The 21,011-nt window shown below is 39.7% G+C and overlaps 1 protein-coding gene across 8 annotated transcripts in view; it reads left to right on the top strand.

Annotated features, from left to right (window-relative positions):
• The window catches only part of MICU3 (mitochondrial calcium uptake family member 3), a 149,307-nt gene that overhangs the window by 92,814 nt on the left and 35,482 nt on the right, over positions 1 to 21,011 (top strand). For 2 of the 8 annotated variants that reach the window (XM_073341936.1, XM_073341938.1), the window contains exons 7-9: positions 6,096 to 6,167; positions 7,615 to 7,653; positions 14,894 to 14,989. In XM_073341936.1, the coding sequence (XP_073198037.1) occupies positions 6,096 to 6,167; positions 7,615 to 7,653; positions 14,894 to 14,989 (207 nt within the window). The remainder of the gene's footprint in view (positions 1 to 6,095; positions 6,168 to 7,614; positions 7,654 to 14,893; positions 14,990 to 21,011) is intronic. The other 6 variants (XM_073341937.1, XM_073341939.1, XM_073341940.1 and 3 more) reach the window with 3 other exon arrangements.

Genomic DNA, 21,011 nt, shown 5'->3' with positions numbered 1-21,011 from the left:
TGGGGAATTAAAGACTAGTGAACTTAACTTTGATACTTGGAAAGATACTGGAACAAATTATTAATCAATTTGTAAGCACCTAGAGGGTAATCGGGTGATAAGTAATAGCCAACATGAATTTGTCAAAAATAAATCATGCAAGACCAACCTATTTTCCTTCGACAGGATTACTGACCTAGTGTGTAGGGGTGAAGGCACAAACATGTTGTACTTTGACTTTAGTAAAGTATTTGATACAGTCCCACATGATATTCTCATAAGCAAACTAGGGAAATTTCATCTAGATTAAATTACTTTAAGGTGGATGCAAAATTGGTTGAAACAATGTATTTAAGAGTAGTTATCAATGTTTTGCTGTCAGACTAGGAGGACTTATCTGGTGGGGTTTCACAGGAGTCTCTCCTGGGTCCCTATTTAGTACTTTCATTAATGAATTGGATAGAGGAGAATAGAGTATGCTTATAAAGTTTGCAGATGACACCAAGCTGGGAAGGGGTACTAGCACTTCGGATGACTGAATGAGAATTCAAAACAACTTTGATGAATTAGAGACTTGATCTGAAATCAACAAGATAAAATTCAATAAAGATAAGTGCAAAGTACTTCACTTAGGAAGGAAAAATCAAATGCACAAATACAAAATGAAGAATAACTGACCTTGCAGTAGTACTGGTGAAAAGTATCTGGGGGTTATAGTTAAGGCTACAATTTAGTCATGGGTATTTTTAGTAAAAATCATGGACAGGTCACGGGCAATAAACAAAAATTCCTGGCCCGCTGCTCGGGGAGCGGGGGGCCAGGGCCAGTGGCGCCAGCTGCCAGCAGCCGCCGAGCAGCAGCTGCTCCAGCTGCCCTGGGACTGCTGCCAGGGGCCACCAAGCAGCAGCTGCTCTTGGGACCACTGCTTGGGTAGTCCCTGGGCCAGCTGCCTGGGGCCGCCCAAACAGCGGCTGGTGCAGCTGGCCCTGGGGCCACTCAAGCAGTGGCCGGTGCGGCTGGCAGCAGGGCTGCCTGAGTGGCTGACTGGAGAGCTGCTCCAGGAGCGGCCAGTATGTCTGTCCCCAGAGCCACCTGAGCAGCTGGCCCCAGGGCCAGCCACACTGGCTGGTGCAGAAGTCACGGAGGTTGCGGAAAGTCATGGAATCTGTGACTTCCGCTACCTCCGTGACCAACATGGAGCCTTTGTGATAGTGAACGACAAACTGAGTAAGTCAACAATCTGATGCAGTTGCTAAAAAGGCTAATACCATTATGGGGTGTATTAGCAGTAGTGTTGTATGTAAAATATGTGAGGTAATTGACCTGCTCTACTCCTCACTGGTGAGGCTTCAACTGGAGTACTGTGTCCAGATTTTGGTGCCACACTTTAAGAAAGATACACACTGGAGAAAGTCGAGAGGAGAGCTATAAAAATGAAAAAGGTTTAGAAAACCTGACCTGTGAGGAAAGCTTTAAAAAACCACTGGGCATGGTTAATATTGGGAAAAGAAGACTGCGTGGAGGACCTGATAAGTTTTCATACATGTAAAGGGTTGTTACAAAGAGGATGGTGATCAGTTGTTCTTCATGTCCACTGAATGTAAGAGAAGAAGTAATGAGCATAATCTGCTGCAAGGGAAATTTAGGTGAGATATTAGGAAAAACTTTCTAACTATAAGGATAATTAAGCACTGGAATAGGATTCAAAGGGAGGTTGTGGAATCCCCATCACTGGAGGTTTTTTAAAAAAGGGTAGGCAAACACGTGTTGGGGATGGTATAGGTATACTTGGTCCTGCCTTAGCACAGCAGGCTGGACTAGATAGTTCCTTGCAATCCTACATTTCTGTATTTCTAAATGCAACTTCATTGATGCAGTGGCACTGCACCTATTTGCACCAGGGCTGAATTTGGCCACAGGTCAGATAGATGACCACTTGACCCCTTTTAAACTTTTCCACAGTACCTTTCCATTAAACAAAATTCAAATACTGCAAAGTTGAAAGTAAAGCTAATAACAAAAGTAACCGTATAAGCTTTACAAATAAAATGGCTTTCTGAACTGTAATATAGGGCAAATTAACCCTTTGTCAGATTTAGTTGCAGAGAGAACTTCGAAATATGCCAAGAGAAGATTTATATCACCCTTAACTTTTCTGGATACAGCACCCTGGCTTCAATAATTTTTTTAAAAACTAATTCCTCAGATGTGTTAGCTTTTTTTCTTTGCTTATGTCATAGGGCTGAGGTCAGAGAACAGAAGGATTTTGTCCCCTTACTGCTGGAGATCTTTTTTGCATTGTTTTCAATGTTCAGTCCTATTATCTTGTTTCAAACAATGTTCCTAGGATAGTGCTCCCAGATTCATTCACATTCAGTATTCTTCTCATTTGTATCCCATAGCTCTTTTTCTGCACAAAAGGTCAGTTTCCAGAAGTTCACCCAGGTCTTAGGTAATGAATGCAACAGGATCTTGCTCCATTGTTTCATTTTCTCTATGTATATAAATCTCCCCACTGTATTTTCCACTGAATGCATCCGATGAAGTGAGCTGTAGCTCACGAAAGCTTATGCTCAAATAAATTTGTTAGTTTCTAAGGTGCCACAAGTCCTCCTTTTCTTTTTGAGAATACAGACTAACACGGCTGTTACTCTGAAATCTGTTCCCATATGGCGTGCCTGTGCATAGTGTATTACAGAATGAGGGCCTTCATTGTCTCCCTGTAATTTATAGCAGGCAAAACCTCCACCATAATAACTGGCATAATCTGTGCTAGTCTCAGCTAAGAAGCCAAAGTGTAATGGATATAAGGGCTAAAACAATCTGTCATCTGTGAAGCACATTGGTAGGGATATGTAAAATATTGATTTTTGTTGCACCTTCACTGTTATACTACAATAGAGCCTTAGTATTATGGACACCTCGGGAATGGAAGTTGTCCGTAACTCTGAAATGTTCGTAGCTCTGAACAAAGCACAGTTTGGTCTCCAGATCCAGCAGCCGACACTCCAGCCCAGGCTTCAACAGCAGCTGAGCTCCCTACTCGGCACAGGCATGAGTTTGCAAGCTTGTCCTTCTCCTGGCAGGGCTGTTTGTGTGTGTGTGAAAACAGCCCGTCCCACTTCCAGCCAGGGGAGAGAAGTAAAAACAGTGCATTCCCCTCCTGGCGAGGCGGGGGGGTGAAAGCAGCGCAGACCCCAGCCCTGCTCCTGCTCTGCTGGCTCCAGCTGCCATAGGCTGGCAGCCCCAGTGTCTTGCTGTAAGTGGCTGCCCTGTGCGTGGGGGTGGGGACAGGCAGCCCAGATGTAATACAGCCTTTAAGATGCAATACAGGCACAGTACAGTATTTGCTTTTTTTTTTTTCTTTGCTGCTCCCTGATTTGTTACTTCTGATTTCACGTGGTGTCCAGTTGACTGGTCCGTTCGTAACTCTGGTCTCCGTATCTTTGAGGTACTACTGTAAATAAAGGAATTCAGTTGCTGTTGTCTCTTGCAGACAGAGTTCCCCTGCTGAAGAATCATTTTCCAAGATTCAAAAGTGCTGTTTATTCTAGCAACAGTTTGGAATAAATTTTATTTAATTAATAGGCTTCTGATATGTCGTCTTTGAACAGTAGAATGCTAACACATTGTGTATTGCGCTAAGTTCTTCCACTTTTGGCCTTTGTCTCTGTTTCCTTCTTATGGGGACTTTATGGGCTAGATTCTTCTCGGTGCCAAGATCTGCATCTCCCCTCCTGTGGGCCATCAGGGAGTCAGTTTTAACTCTCTGATTCTCAAGAAATAGTGGCTCCAGCCCCGGCATTAGTTAAGCTTTAGACTTTAACTGATGTAAACTGGCTATGAACCTAATGCACGCATAACCCAGCTGAGAATTGGCAAAGTGTAGCAAAGTTCTGACATAGTCAGATGATGGGGAGAAGTTAGATTTCAGTAGTCACTCCATCAATATTGTACCAGGTGAGACCTCTGTCCTTCCCTCCCCTGGAGGAATTCTCAATTAGCCACTTGCAGTCAGGATGTGGCTCTTTTGTGCTACTCAAGCAATGAGTAGAATCTGGACTGCATATACAAATCTGGCTCTGGCGTTTTCCTTGATCTGAAAAAATAAATTATCTAAATTTAGAATGTGTATTGTGCTTTGTGTACGGAGAAACATGACAGCCGACATCTCAACAGCACCTATACGGCATAAAATATTACAAATTTTTGAGAGATGCAATGCAAATCTTGTGCATAATTGGGCCCTGTATATGACATACTATAAACTGTTTTAAAAGTGCTGAAAACCATGATATCACACTAATAGTACGGTTTATTACACTTTATACAAGTCAGTTTAACTGTATAATTACTTGAATTATGCAGTGTGTAGTATATGAGTGCCAAGTATGTGGTATTTCAACCATTATATAAGCAAATGAGTTATTTGTTAGATAGATTGTGTTATAATAAAGACAGGTTATCAGTTTGTGAAAATTAAAATTTTGACTTTTCATCTGAATTTGGAATAAGAAAATGTTTTGAAATCTCAAATTCTCATGGGACGGGAAAATTATTTCCCATGTAGGTCCAATAAATATACATTAAGATTTTCAGAGCAACATTAACTTGTCTAAATTGTACATATAGTTTTCTGAAAATGAATGTATATATTTAATCAGTGTAAATAGTAAACCAAAATACTACATATCTTAAATGTGCAACATGGACTAGTTAACGTTGCCGTAGGAACACTTCCATATTTCTTGGCTGTATAGCCTGTAAATTCTCAAATGTAATATTACATTAATCTATGTTTTGCAGTTGACTGTATCTAACATATGATTGACATAGTATATAAATGATTTAGATAACTATGCATGGGTATTATGCTAATCCTTTTTAAGAGGTCTGATTATAAACAGATTTGATTCTTCTTTTACTATGATTTTTGGCTCTATATTGTGGTGGAAGTTGGAAGTTAATACAGATTTAAATGGAAAATTCATACTATTTCACTCTTCAGGAACCATCACTGCTAAGTAGTTAATGATAAGTGATCTATTTTCTTGATTTACGTATTCAGGTGATGAAATTAATTACATTAATTTATTATACCCTGTGACCATAGGAACATATGACACATTTTCCTTAAGATTAATTGTGCTACTACACAAGGGATCCAGATCTGATTTTTTATCTCAGATGCTTGTTTTGCAGGCTGTCAAAACAGAGAATAGTATAGAGGTGATTCTTTTTCTGTTGCTCAAAAGATTGAGGGATTTGTGTTGCTACTTTGGCCACTGCTGGTTAAGATTGAGAGTTTCATTCCTGCTCCTTAGTCTTGGGGCACAGTAGCATTGCAACACTGACAGCTTGTCAATAGAATAGACCCGATAGAATGACCAGATAACTCCTGGTCATGAGCCAGTAGTTATGCCCTGTTTACCACAAGTAATTAGTTCATCGGTAGGAGGAAGAGACACAGATATGTCTTTTCATAGAATTATAGAACTTGTAGATCGGAAAAGACCCATTAGGTCATCTGGTCCATCACTTCCGGATTGTAGCATTATTCCCAACAGTTTATTCTCCAGAATTTTGTCTAGTCCAGTTTCAGATACTAAAACTATGAGAATGATGTAAAACTCTGAGGCCCTTGTTCTAAAATCTGTGTTTTCTAAGGGGGCTGTTTACTTTGTATTTTATTTAAAAACAAACAATTATTTTTGCCTTTTCATATGGAGGAGAAGCGGGTGAGGAGAGCTGGAGATTAGAAGGTGAGAGTCTGAGTATAAGGTGACGAGTTTCAGAGTGGTAGCCGTATTAGTCTGTTTCAGCAAAAACAAGGAGTCTTGTGGCGCCTTAAAGACTAACAAATTTATTACAGCATAAGCTTGCGTGGGCTATGACCCACTTAGTACAGTTTTGGAACATTTATCTATCTCTGGTCATACACAATTTTATTTCTCTTAAAACTATATTTAATAGCTCAACTTTTTACAGCACGTGTATGTATGTATACAGCATTGCGTATGTAGACATATTGACAGGCAGGGGCAATTCTGCATTGTTTGTTATGTACATAGTAGCTCTGTTCCTGGATCGGAAGATAAACTTGGCTTGTTTTGCAGCTTCAAGAGATATTTAGAAAGAAAAATGAGAAGAGAGAAAGAAAAGGAGATGAAGAGAAACGTATAATGTTGGTAAGTAAAATTAGAATAGCTGTAGGTTTGTGGTTCTTGGATTATTTTATGTAGCTCAAAAGTGTGGTTATATTTATTAGTTAAGAATATTTATTTACTGTTACTAATCACTTTTGAGATTTCTGGGCAACACCAGGTACCATAGTGAATCACATAACTCCTAACAATATAAAGGGTTGATTTGATTCTAAGCCTGTTTATTGAGCGGAGAATAATAGGTACTCCTGGAGGAATTCTGCATCAAAAAAATAAAAAATCTATGCACAACATTTTAAAATTCTGCAAAATTCTGCATATTTTATTTGTCAAAATAACACAATATAATCACACCGGTTTCAATTAGTTTAGTAATTTATTTCAAAATGCATGTGGGCAAGTCCTAGGGGCAAGTATGTATGTAACAATATAGACAACAAAAAATATTCAGGAAAAGAAACACAGTATTTCCCGCATCCATCAGAAGCAGTGCAAAAGCTTTGTGGAGTCAGGGGAAGTAATTGCTGGGAAGGAGCCTGGGCGTGATTGGGAGAAATATGTCATGGAGCCTCCCCCGGTTGACCCCTAGCTTCTCTCAGTCAGGCACATCTGCCACTGTCCCCATTTGTGCCTGCACCCCCACTCAGCCATCCCGTCTCCCTGCAATCCCCAGGTGTCCCTGCAATCCCCATGTGTCTCAGTGATAGGTCTCTACCAATCCTCCTTTGAAAAACGGGTGGATTCATGCACTGTGCAAATCGATTGGCCAAAACCCCACAATATAGGTACCACTTGGATATATCTGCTTCTTATCCCTATGGCTACCATTATGGCTACTTGGGAGCTGTAGATTCTAGCCCTCAGCTCAAGAACTGTTTTGTGTACAGCAAAATCCTTTTATTTATTTATTTGAATTTTAAAAGCATAATGTAAAAACAAATTTATCTGGGGCTGTCTGTGTGCTCTCTTCCCAGAACTTGGCCCCCAAACCACAAGAAACTTGAATTTTAGGAGCTATCACATTTTTGAATAACCCAAGCACAGAAAAGAATATTTGTTCATCCTAAGGGACACAACTTTTTTCACATTGGCAACAAAATTTAATTGCTCAGTTAATTTTGTTGACATGTTTAGGCCAAGTCTAAGCAAAAGAAACTTCATCCTAGAAGGAAAACTTTTGAGAATGTTACAGAGATAAAATAGGGAGGTAGAATAGCATAATTCTTGTAACTTAAATTTATCATGGTTGTAATGATAAACCTATACTTTTTTCTGTTTTAAGAGTCTTAAAAACAAGATGTAAAAAAAGAACCATTTGCTCGCCACCATTTGAAAAAACATACCAACATTTCTAGTAACGTGTAAGATAAAGCCTTGCCTGTCTTAACCTATTCTGTTGTCTTCTTTCTCTTTCTTTTTGGTTTCATTCTGAAATGTGGTACTTCACTTCACCATTTTTGCTGTATGTCAGCGCCTTCAACTCTATGGATATCATACTTCTACTAACAGTGTATGTACTCAAAATTTTTCTGTGTATATAGTTTTCACCAGTGAGATGGAATCATTTGTTATAACAATTGGCTCTTTATCAAGTAAATGAATTTTGCTAGTATAGGGTCTTGTTAAGTCAAAAGTATACTCTATCTTCACGGCCATAGAAGGCTGCACATACTTGCTACAGGCATAGAGTAACAGACTGGCCCATCCAGAGGACAGATGGATGCCTCTGGATAGGTAAAAAGGAGAAAAAGAGCAGGTGTGTATTAGGGAGTTGTAGACCTGCTCTGGGTGGGGTGGTGACCCCATGTAAATAAAATTCCACAACAACAATTAATAATAAAAATTCCATCCCCTTTTATGGGACATAACGGTAGAGCCTTCAGTAATAACCATATTCCTTGGGTTCGGTCAGTTCCCAGCATCTTATCCTAACACAGCACAGAGGAAGAGAAGGTCTCAACCATTTTTTTCTTGCACTGTTTGTGCATAAAATAAAACAAAACTACTTCAGAGTAGGATGAGAACAGGGGCTGTTGGTAGAGAGGAAGCCCATAGCCCAAGATGAGGACAGACTTTATTACACTTGATTACTGTTTGGGCAGAGGGTGGAAGGAATTTTTAGATTGATGAACTCTGTCCTTTGACCTTGGCTGAATGCCCTTTCAGAGCAGAGCAGATTTAGACTCCTTTAAATAGTCTTCCCTGTCTCCCTAGCATAAAAAAGCCAGGGAAGAACCCAAGCCTCAATCTTCATGGTCATATGGGGAGGAATTCATTCTTTTGAGCCAGATTAGCATGATAATTAGGATGGATGGAGTTTGACTGCATTTATAGAAAAGGGGCTAGGATTTGAAGTTGTATATACAGTTGTTTCCCATGACTTTTGTAGCTGTGCAGCATTAACAAGAATAAAAAATGGTAAGAACCTTTTTATCCCTGAGCTGAACACATATGCAGTGCCATTTTTACATAGTACTGTTTCTGATCATGCCTACATTTTAACTCTGTCACTGTGTGTTTCATACAATTGTGCCCAGGTAAGGCAGCACAGACATATTAAATACATACCTGTTCAATAAGATGATAGTAAGGCAAAAAGTATGCACTATAGTCTTGACTTGAAGTCTATTGAAGCCTTTCTTTTGACTTTAGTGTGCTTTGGATCATTCCCTATGTAAGCGTGAAAGACTCTGTGCTTCATATCTCTATATTTCCTTCCTTTTATAGTTTAACAAAACTTAGCTTTAAGCATTTCTAAATTTATAATAATTTTCTGACTCTAGTAAAAAAATCTATTTTTATACTCACATTTAGAAAAATAAGTCAGCACAGTAGGGGTTTTAAATTGTTTTAAATAAAATAAATGGGTGAATGGTGAATTAGATCTATTAGCATGCTATGAATGTGGACCTGGAATTGGAATAATGAACACTTTATATTTCTATCATTGAAAGACCAAACTATGAGGTCCTGAGCACCCTCAGCTCCCATTGAAATCTGGGGCAGTTGAGTGTACTCACAACTTCATAGTATCAAGATCTGAAGGCTACATCTTACATAAGATGCATCTATAAATGGGTCTGAGTAATTTGATTATTTATGTCTTTTCATATTACTCATGATATTTCTCTGGAGCTAAGCTGGTGCATGCTGTGAATGTGTATTAAGACTAGTACAGCATGAGTTGCATGTGGGTTTTGACTAGCTGAATGCAATCTTATTATTGAGGATTATTATAAAAGTAACATGTAGAAAAATAAAATGTGCATGCTTCAGAAATACTAACTTCATCAATAATAAATCAGTTTTTGTCAGATAAATGAAGTACATCACCAATAAGACAGGTTATTCAATTAATAATTATGTAATAATATGTGTATCTAAATAAAGGATGAGGCAGTCAAAAGTATATGTAACTTCTTGAGGCAGTGATTTCATGTTGAAATTTTTTTTTACTTATTTGGCATATTTTGTCAATATTTTATGGTTTAAGAAGAAATATTCTTGTCTAACTTTAGTTAATTTTTTTAAAAATATGAAGTTTCATAGATTAAAATATACATAATCAACATGATGTATCAGCAGTTGGATCAAAACCAGTTTATCTCTATTTAGATAAAGAGCTTTATAACATGACATTAAATTTGAAATGAAAAGGTTAGGCATACTAATTGTATTAAGTTTTTATCTTTTATTCAGACTTTTTATGAATGTTAGCTGCAAAATATATTATAATGCACCTAACCTCATACTGGTCAGAATAGTATACAGTTGTTACCTGCAGCATATTAAAAATTGTGGGAAATTAATTTTGGCTTGTGGAGGTCCAATATATGGTATTTAATATTGGGTACTCTCTTATGGATCTTTCTGGAAGCTCCCCAGAATGAGATTCCATACTTCAGACAAGAGATTTTTTCCAAAGTTGAGTGATAGACTATCTTCAGACCTATGTAAGACTTTGGTAATTACAGAGATTGTACGGTGTGGGAACAATATTTTTATTTTTTTAATATATGGTCCAAATCAACAAAAGGGATAATGTTCTATTGGCTAAAAATTTCTTGTCATATAATATAATTTTATATAAATTTTATTATAATAAAATTAATTTGTACCTTGGGGAAGTTTTAACCTAAGCTGGTAAAAGTAAGCTTAGGAGGTTTTCATGCAGGTCCCCACATCTGTACCCTAGAGTTCAGAGTTGGGGAGGAACCTTGACATGGTGGCAGAGTGGTGGGATTAACCTGAAATCATTTTGAGATCAATTTGAGATTTTTTTGAACCAGAAATACAGATTTTAAAAAGGAAATTTTTTTTCCTTTGGGGCTGCTGGAAAGGAGGTCCAGAAAGCAGCTGAAACTGAAAGCAGCTTGTTTTTCTCTGCTTTGGGGCCAAGCAGAGACCAAAGGGGATTATCTTTGTGAATTGCAGGTTTCTTTGCCTGGAGGCAGGGTATTTAACCTCCTGCAGGGAAATTCACAGTCTTGGTAAACCAGTTTTTTTTTTTCTAAAAGTAAATGTGGGTGTGTTCTACCCATTTGCCTGGAGACAAAAGTGGCAGGGGCTTTTTTTTTTTTTTTTTTTTTAGGATTTTGATTTTTTTACAAGGAACACAAGTTTGAAAAGGAATTTTATTTTCCTTTGGGCTGCTGGTAAGCAGGTTTCCAAGTAGTTGGAGGTTTTTTGCTTTGATTTGGGGCCAGAGCAGAGACAAGGGGATTGTCTTTTTCTGTAGGCTGACAATCACTATCAGAGAATAGGTATTCTATTCCAGCACAGCAAAATTTTACAGCCAAGTTTTGTTTGTTTATTTCTAAACCTTGGGTGTAAAATTAGTTAAAAACAGAGAGGTTAGGATGACAAAATCCACGGCTCGACAAACGCTGGAATTAGCCAGATTTCAGACTGAGGAAAAACAAAGGGAACATGAAAGACAGATAGAACTCATGCGGCTGAAGGAGAAGGAGAGGGAAAAAGAGAGGAAGCATGCACTGGAGATGGAGAAGGTAAAGGCTCAGCAGAATATACCAACAAACCCTAGCAATCCTTCTCAGGTACCACTCCACATCCCAGAAAGTTCCCCACCTACAAGGTAGGCGATGATACTGAGGCCTTCCTAAAAAACTTCGAAAGTGCCTGCCTTGGGTACAACATCTCTACTGACCAATACATGGTAGAGCTGAGGCCGCAACTCAGTGGACCCTTAGCTGAGGTGGCAGCTGAAATGCCTAAAGAACAGATGAACAAGTATGAACTGTTTAAATCCAAGGCGAGAGTCAGAATGGAGATAACACCCGAGCAGTCTCATCGGAGGTTCAGAGCCCTAAGGTGGAAACCAGACGTGTCATTTACCCGACATGCCTACCACATTGTGAAACATTGGGATGCCTGGATATCAGGAGCAAGTGTTGATTCTCCAGTAAATTTGCCCTTCCTAATGCAAATGGAACAATTCTTAGAGGGTGTTCCTGAGGAAATAGAAAGATACATCCTAGATGGGAAGCCCAAAACTGTAATCAAGGCAGGAGAGATTGGAGCCAGATGGGTGGAGGTGGCAGAGAAGAAGAAAACTGGTCGCAGTTGGAGCAGAGACTAGAAGGGACAACCCCAGACCACACCCTATTACTGGGGGCTACCCAAGGCCCCACCTACCTCCCAAAGAACCCTCGAGACCCCTTATCCCACCACTGCCACCATGTCAAGGTTCCTCCCCCACTCTGAACTCTAGGGTACAGATGTGGGGACCTGCATGAAAACCTCCTAAGCTTACTTTTACCAGTTCTAAGACTCCATAAGCTGGTAAAAGTAAGCTTAGAAGGTTTTCATGCAGGTCCCCACATCTGTACCCTAGAGTTCAGAGTGGGGGAGGAACCTTGACAGCCCCATGAGCATTAAGTGGATTACACTGATAAGACATACTTAAATGATGTCTTCAGTCATGTAACCATACTTTACTACTTGCTAAATTGGGAACATGAGTGCTGTGAAGGCTGCATATGTTAGCTGAGAAAATATTGTGCTAACAGAATATAGGGAATACTATTTCAAGAGAGATTTTTCCTAAAATATAATTGTCAGGTCTCCTTTCTAAATTTTCAACTGTCTAAATTTCCTCAGTACATATGACGTTAAATGTGTGGAAAATCAAAAATAAGCCTGCAGAATACTCCTCACAACATCTATGTGGCGTTATAGATATACTAAAAGTCCTAAAAGGAATCCCACGGGATTCTGCAAAGTGTACAATGGGGCACAAAAAGAACGAGGAGTACTTGTGGCACCTTAGAGACTAACAAATTTATTTGGGCATAAGCTTTCATGGGCTAAAACCGACTTCGTCAGATGCATGCAGTGGAAAATACAGTAGGAAGATATATATACACAGAGCATGAAAAATGGGTGTTGCCATACCAACTATAACGAGACTAATCAATTAAGGTGGGTTCTTGTCAGCAGGAGAAAAAAACTTTTGTATTGATAATCAGGATGGCCCATTTCTAACAGTTGAGAAGGTGTGAATAACAGTAGGGAAAAATTAGCATGGGGAAATAGTTTTTTCTTTGTGTAATGACCCATCCACTCCCAGTCTTTATTCAAGCCTAGTTTAATGGTGTCCAGTTTGCAAATTAATTCCATTTCTGTAGTTTCTCATTGGAGGCTTTTTTTTAAGTTTTTTTGTTGGAGTATTGCGACTTTTAGGTCTATAATTGAGTGACCAGGGAGATTGAAGTGTTCTCCAACTGGTTTTTGAATGTTATAATTCTTGAAATCTGATTTATGTCCATTTATTCTTTTGCGTAGAGACTGTCCGGTTTGGCCAATGTACATGGCAGAGGGGCATTGCTGGCACATGATGGCATATATCACATTGTATTTCTGTAGTTTATGACCGTATGAGACCTTTAATAGCAACAATTTATGCTGATTTTAAAAAACAAAAGTAAGGATATTTTTCCCACTTGTAATTGGAAGATTGAATTCAGTTCCCAGTCTTTGTCTCTTCTGCCAGACTGACAGGAGTTGGGAGCACTGAAGGTAGGGAATCAGGCCTAGACTAATGGGGGAAAGGGCACGGGGGAAAGGGCAATAGAACAGTAGCCAAGTTAGAAGAAGCCTTGACTGCCTTCAAGATCACCTTATCTAGTTCTCCTTAGCCAGAAAGATGGAAGCTGTCATGTTCGACCTCCAAGGGTAGTTTTAAAGTGGGGAAGTGGGGCAAAATGTAAGAGATGTAAGTGTCTCAGGCCTCTAAAATTGTTGCAGAGCACCTCCATGGCAAAAAGATATGGCTTACAGTTCTTTCAAATAGAGCACATCGTAAATTTGATCAGTGGACACCCACAATCAGGTTTCCTTGCTGTATATCCTGCAATTAGAACTTAGTCTCTGTGGACCTGATTCTTATTTTCCTTAACACTATTAGGATGGATCTTTTGTTGGAATGAAATTATTTGTAACTATTTAGATAATGCTATTGGTGCATGTCATGCTTTGATAAATCAGAAAACAAGCTTCCTATCACAAGCAACCTAATCTATTTATATAGTAATATGTTGACAAAATTATGAAATTACTAATAATACAAGCTTGCCAATACATTTACATTTTACATATACTCCAGAATGTTTCTGTTTATAGTAGGGCTGTCAAACGATTAAAAAAATAATCGCAAATAATCGTGAGATTAAAAAAGATAGTCTCAATTAATCACAGTTTTAATTGCACTGCTAAACAATAATAGAATACCAATTTAAATGTATTATAAATATTTGTGGATTTTTTCTACATTTTCAAATATATTGATTTCAATTACAACACAGAATACAAAGTGTACAGTGCTCAGTTTATATTACTATTTTTTATTACAAATATTTGCACTGTAAAAAAGATTTTTAAAAGCATATTCTACAAGTCGAAGCATGAAGGGGCATACAAATGTTTAGCATATCTAGCATGTAAATACCTTGCAACACTAGCTACAACAGTGCCATGCGAATGCCTGTTCTCACTTTGGTGACATTGTAAATAAGAAGCAGGTAGCATTATCTCCTGTAAATGTAAACCACTTGTTTGTCTTAGTGATTGGCTGAACAAGAAATAGGACTGAGTGGACTTGTAGGCTCTAAAATTTTACACTGTTTTGTTTTTGAGTGCAGTTATGTGACAAAAATAATTCTACATTTGTAAGTTGCAATTTCACTATAAAGAAGTTGCAGTACAGTACTTGCATGATGTGAATTGAAAAATACTTTTAAAATTGTTTTTACTGTGCAAATATTTGTATTAAAAATCATATAAATTGAGCACGGTACACTTGGTATTCTGTGTTGTAATTGACATCAATATATTTGAAAATGTAGAAAAACATCAAAAAATATATATAATAAATTTAAATTGGTATTTTATTATTGTTTAGCAGTGCAGTTAAAACTCTGATTAATTCTGACTATTTTTTTAATCTAGTTAATTTATTGTGTATTAATCGCTTATGTTTTGTAAAGCCCACACTGTGACTAATAAGGAAATAGATATCGATACTGTTACCCTTTTGAAAATGCCTTGGGTTTACAAGGAGTGTGATATAATACTTTTCTTTGTGCAGGGAAAAAAAACAAAAACAAAGGTAAACTCATGCAGTTTTCTTCTTTTTGAAGATTAGTTAGAAAAGATTTTAAAGTGTATAAGCTGTTGTTCTTTATGATTGTTTTGTGGTTTTCAAACAGTTGTACTTCTTGAAACTTCTACAGGTACTTAAGACAGATGGAAAGGACCTTGTCCCCAGAAGCTATTGGGATACATTGAGACGTAGCACAAGCCAAGCTCTCTTTTCGGATCTTGCAGAGGTATAATAAAACCTCTGTCTGGTCCATGAACAAATTGCCATTTTATTTATTTCCTTTTGTATTTTAGTGTTTTCCCCATTGTTGTGGATCTTCTTTCTTTTCTTTTTAAAATAGTTCTTTTAAAAACAGTGTTTATGGAAAGCTGTCATATGAAATTAATGTGGCTGAATACAGTGGCATTACTTGAAGTTGTCATTTCTAGTCAGCTAGCATTCTCTTTTGCAAGATTTGGAAGATCAAGTCCTATCACTATATCCTTGGTGTTAGGATATTTATCTAATATTAACTTTAAAAAACCCTGATTTCTATATAACTGAAAAATTAAGAACCATTTTTCATTTAGGGCTTGATCCTGTGAGGTGATGACTTTAATGAGAGTAGAGCGCACTCAGCATCTCTCATGAGGTATCCAAGACTTTGCAGGTTCAGGCCCTTAACTTGCTTTAAACATATGGTAGCCAAGTTTATTTTTACAGAAGGTCATGGTCAGCAATATTGCCTTTGCTAAAGATTCTTTTTAACGTATTGCATTGAAAACAGTGGTGTTTCAGGCAGCTAAAACAATTGCATACATTAATCTCAGTCTTTATCTTTAGATATTGCACAATCATTGTGAAAGACTAGCAATATCTCTATTCCATCAAAAATGAATGTATGCAGGTATCTAAATTATAATAAAAATCAAAAGCTTATTTCATTATCTAGTCATTGAAAAATTGAATAAACAGAATGTGTATATGTCTTTGTATTGATAATTTAAAAGAGAGTCTAAAGGCCAGATCCTCCAAACTGGCATTTCTGTGCCCAGCTACAGTGTGAAGGAGGTTGCTGTACATTGGGCCAGGCTGGTCATGGCCCCAAGGATTGGCCACTTGTAGCAGCTCCCCAGTAACACCTCTATCTCAAGCCATGCAAATCACAACAGGGACAGTAATGAGGGAAGCATAGGAGCTGCTTTACCAGTCTTATGTCACCTGAGGATTCTCCCACACTGAGGGTAACTCCAGTCAGATGGATTAGCTTGAAGTGCAGCAAAGCTGGGGACAGATTGTCTTTACACCTGTTGCACTTACATGAGCAAAATTAACAATGAGCAAGATGTACAATATTTTAAGATTAGTATTCTTTAGAAGCCTTTTTAATGTGAACGTGTCCAGTAGGCAATTAAGCACATCATTAAAGGTGCGTTACACTGACATCTGTAGACTGCAATAATTAAAACTTACCAGCATCTAATTTCTGCATTCGTTTAATTCTTCCATGAACATTTGCATAACCCTCTCAGCTAACATGCAAATCACTGATACAAATCGAATATCCTTGGTTAGCTTCTCAGAGTATTTCCCACTACTCACTAGAATCACATCTGTCTTGCTTTGTTTAAGCTTGAGCTTGCTAGCTTTCATCCATATCCTTATCTCTCGCAGACACTCTTAACAAATGGATGATACCATGGACTTTTGTGCTGAAAAAGTGACATAAAGCTAGGTAACACTGGAGTCTGCACTGTCTTACAGCCTCTTCAAGTGCTATTGTGTAGACTGAAAAGGAGGTTAGAAAAGATTTGTTCTTGTCAGACTCCACAAAAGAGGTCTCTTCAGCAAGAGGAGAAGTTGCCCATCCTTACTCTCTGGTATCTTTCTGAGAAGAATGAGTGAAACTATGTAGTTCTACAGCCCACTCCCAATAGGTCAGTGGAGTTGAACACTGCTGAGCTCAGCTTGTGGATTCATTCTGAATGGGTATTGGAAATTACTGAAGTTGCTAGAGCATTTGAAAAATATAGGACTGTGGAGAGATGTCTCTGTCTATCAACATAGAATGTAACATACATATTTTGTACTCACTGTAGAAGACTCCCATTGACATCAGCGATTTTAGATCATAGAATCATAGAAGATTAGGGTTGGAAGAGACCTCAGGTGGTCATCTAGTCCAACCCCCTGCTCAAAGCAGGACCAACCTCAACTAAATCATCACAGCCAGGGGTTTGTCAAGCCGGGCCTTAAAAACCTCCAAGGTTGGGGATTCCACCACTTCCCTAGGTAACCCATTCCAGTGCTTCACCACCCTCCAAGTGAAATAGTTTTTCCCTAATATCCAACCTAGACCTCCCCCACTGCAACTTGAGACCATTGCTTCTTGTTCTGTCATCTGCCACCACTGAGAACAGCCTAGCTCCATCCTATTTGAACCCACCTCCTTCAGGTAATTGAAGGCTGCTATCAAATCCCCCCTCACGCTCTTCTCTTCTGCAGACTAAATAAACCCAGTTCCCTCAGACTCTCCTCGTAAGTCATGTGCCCCAGCCCCTAATCATTTTTGTTGTCCTCTGCTGGACTCTCTCCAGTTTGTCCACATCCTTTCTGTAGTGATGTGGGGGAGGGCACAAAACTGGACGCAATACTCCAGATGTGGCCTCACCAGTGACGAACAGAGGGGAATAATCACTTCCCTTGATCTGCTGGCAGTGCTCCTACTAATGCAGCCCAATATGCCGTTAGCCTTCTTGGCAACAAGGGCACACTGTTGACTCATATCCAGCTTCTCATCCACTGTAATCCCCAGCAGGGCCAGGTCTAGGTTTTTTGCTGCCCCAAGCAAAAAAAATGTTGGCTGCTTTCCCCCCCCCCCCTTTTTTTTTGGCTTTTACTCATGTTTGCAGTTTGCAATGTTTTTGTTTTGTTTTGTATTGACTGTTTAAAATATTTAAGAAATGAAAACAGAGAATTTGTAGTTAGTGAAATAAAACAATTTCCTACTAGTGTACTCATTTAATTTTAACAAAATCACAACTACAAACAATTTGGGTTCAACTACACACTGTAATGAAAAATGTTAGTGTCTTCCTGTGTGCCCAGTTTCTCATTACATTAAAAGAATTTATATGAACTTAATTTTTCGGGTTTTTATATTTGCGTAGTCTTTTAATAATTCAGTGAAATTTAAATTTGTTGCAGTGGTACTTTCAACTGAAATTAATGCAAGTCCTGATAAATGCTTCTGGGACATGGTGGACCTCAAATAATTTTTTAGTAATTTCAGTTTTGAGAAACTGCGCTCACCAGAAGCCACTGATACTGGTAATGTTAAAAGAATGCGTAATGCTATAGCAGTGTTTGGAATGAGGTGATTGGGGATGTACATCCCGCCTGTGGACTCCCAGCCCAATCTCAGACCCGGCCCCACCCCTGCAGAGGGGACAGTAACCGACAGAGTGGCTGTGAGGCGGATCAGCTGTGGGTCGGGTGGCCGCCCGGGGCAGCGGGTCCCTTACCAGCCGCGGGTCCTGCCCCGATCCCGGGCTCCCCTCCGCTTGGCTCCGGCTTCTCCGCCGCTTGTGACACGTGCAGCAGGGGTAGGAGGGGGGAAGGAGCTGCATCGCCCCGCTCCCCCGACAGTGGGGGGCCAGGGCAGGGACCGCCCCCGGACCAGGACCCCCCGCACTGAGCCCGCCGCCCCGGCCCACACAGGGGCTCATTGGTTGACTGAGCGGGGCCAGGGGGAAAAAAAGGATGGCCAGAATGCCACCCCTAGAAATGTGCCACCCCAAATACGTGCTTGCTTTGCTGGTGCCTAGAGCCGGTCCTGATCCCCAGGTTCTTTTCTGCAGAACTGCCACTTAGCCAGTTGGTCCCTAGCCTTTAGCAGTGCATGGGATTCTTCCGTCCTAAGTGCAGGACTCTGCACTTGTCCTTGATGAACCTCATCAGATTTCTTTTGGCCCAATCCTCCAATTTGTCTCGGTCGCTCTGGACCCTATCCGTACCCTCCAGAATATCTACTTCTCCCCCCAGCTTAGTGTCATCCGCAAACTTGCTGAGGGTGCAATCCATCCCATCATCCAGATATGGGGTAGGCAAACTTTTTGGTCCCAGGGCCACATCTGGGTATGGAAATTGTATGGTGGGCCATGAATGCTCACAAAATTGGGGTTGGGGTTCAGGAGGGGGTGAAGGCTCTTGCTGGGGGTGCAGGCTCTGGGGTGAGGCCAGAAAAGAGGAGTTCAGGGTGTGGGAGGAGGCTCCGGATTGGGGCAGAGGGGTTGGCTGCAGGAGGGGAGGTGCGGGCTCTGGGGTGGGTCTGGGGATGAGGAATTTGGGGTGTAGGAGGGTGCTCCAGGCTAGAACTGAGGGGTTCAGAGGGCAGGAGGGGGATCAGGGATGGGGCAAGGGATATGGGCACAGGACGGGGTCAGCGATGCAGGCTCTGGGCAGCACTTACCTCAAGCAGCTCCCAGAAGCAGCAGCATGTCCCGCTCTGGCTTCTGCGTGGAGGCGTGGCCAGGCAACTCTGTGTGCTGCCCCGTCTGCAGGCGCCGCCCCTGCAACTCTCATTGGCCGCAGTTCCTGGCCAATGGGAGCTGTGGGGGCAGCACCAGCATGTGGAGCCCCCTGGCTGCCCCTAAACATAGGAGCCGGAGAAGGGACATGCCACTGCTTCCGGCTGGAGTGTGGGAGCGGTGGAAGCCCCAGAGCCCGCTCCCCAGTGGGAGCTCGAGGGCTACATTAAATTGGCTGGTGAGCTGGATGTGGCTCATGGGCCATAGTTTGCCCACCCCCAATCCAGATCATTAATGAAGATGTTGAACAAAACCAGCCCCAGAACCTACGTTGGGGCACTCTGCTTGATACCGGCCACCAACTAGATATTGAGCCGTTGATCACTACCCGTTGAGCCCGACCATCTAGCCAGCTTTCTATCCACTGTATCATCCATTCATCTAATTCATACTTTTTTAACTTGCTGGCAAGAATACTGTATTAAAAGCTTTGCTAAAGTCAAGATATATCACATTTACCGCTTTCCCCATATCCACAGAGCCAGTTATCTCATCATAGAAGGCCATACTGCCTTTCATTCAAGGATCTGAAGTCTCTTTACAAGATGAATACATATAATTATCCCCATTTTAAGGATGGGGAAATGAAGGTACAGAGGACTAACATGACTTAGTCCATGGGTGCAAAATTATTGAAGAGCTGTGTAAAAGCATATTGAGGGATTTTTTTTTTGTTGTTTTTTTTCATTCAGTGAGACTGACCAAGTGGAAATGGTAGAAAGACTTCTAGTTTTTTTGTTTTGTTTTTTTGCTTTTTAACTAATAGGCTAGTACTCACAGTTCTTTAGATATGGATGAATGCAACCTGAATCTAACAAGGTTATTAAAAAAATTTACAGGATGAAAGACTAACTTACTGTCTGATATATGTTCAGAGTGCTTGAGGGAAACTGCTTGAATGTACTTAGAAGCTTAATTGTTTAAAAGATGTAGAAAATCAAGGTATCTCTATTTCAGTGCACTATGCCCTGTAGTGGAGGACAACAGAGAATTAAAGGACAAATAGTCGGTGATTATTATTCTCCAGTTAATCAGTTCATTTCAGGAGTAGAGCTATCTTAATTGAAGGATATAAAATGTCTTTCTACAGATATATATTATGCCATCATATTTCTCCCTGGAGAAGAATACAGGAATAAAGAGAAGAATAGTTAGAGTTTGTGAAATATAAACTTGATAATCCTAAACAGACTTTATTAAACTACTAAAGGTATCTCTCCTATTCCTTTAGTTCTTGTACGATGAAAAGAAAGGGTTTTTTGTTGTTACTACTTTTTCTTCCTTTTTTTGTTCTTCAGTATCTTCTCTTCAGTGATTAATAAGTACTACTAGTACATATGAAATGTTAATTTTCACAATAAAAGAGGTAAATTTTGAAAACGTTCAAACGTGAATACAGTATGTCCTAAAGGATTTGGACAATGGATATTAAATCATTTTTGTTATCAATACACCATGCAGCTGAGTAAATGTATTTTAATGTTATTTTGCTATTGCAATTCATCTCTTCATAATGAACCAAGATTCACATATCTGAATAGTGTCAGTAATGCTGACTCATAGGTTATTCTTAGAATGTGTAGTTTTAGGGCCAAGTCTTAGCTTCATTAGACCTATGCCAGTTTATGCCAAATACGGATCAGCTTCTGCTGCAGAAGTTTTAGTAAACCAACTCTGAAA

The sequence above is a fragment of the Lepidochelys kempii genome, chromosome 4 (assembly GCF_965140265.1).
Source record: "Lepidochelys kempii isolate rLepKem1 chromosome 4, rLepKem1.hap2, whole genome shotgun sequence".
In the NCBI taxonomy this organism is placed as follows: domain Eukaryota; kingdom Metazoa; phylum Chordata; order Testudines; family Cheloniidae; genus Lepidochelys; species Lepidochelys kempii.
Note: the sequence above shows the minus strand (reverse complement) of the source record. Positions and strands in the feature narration are given on the sequence as shown.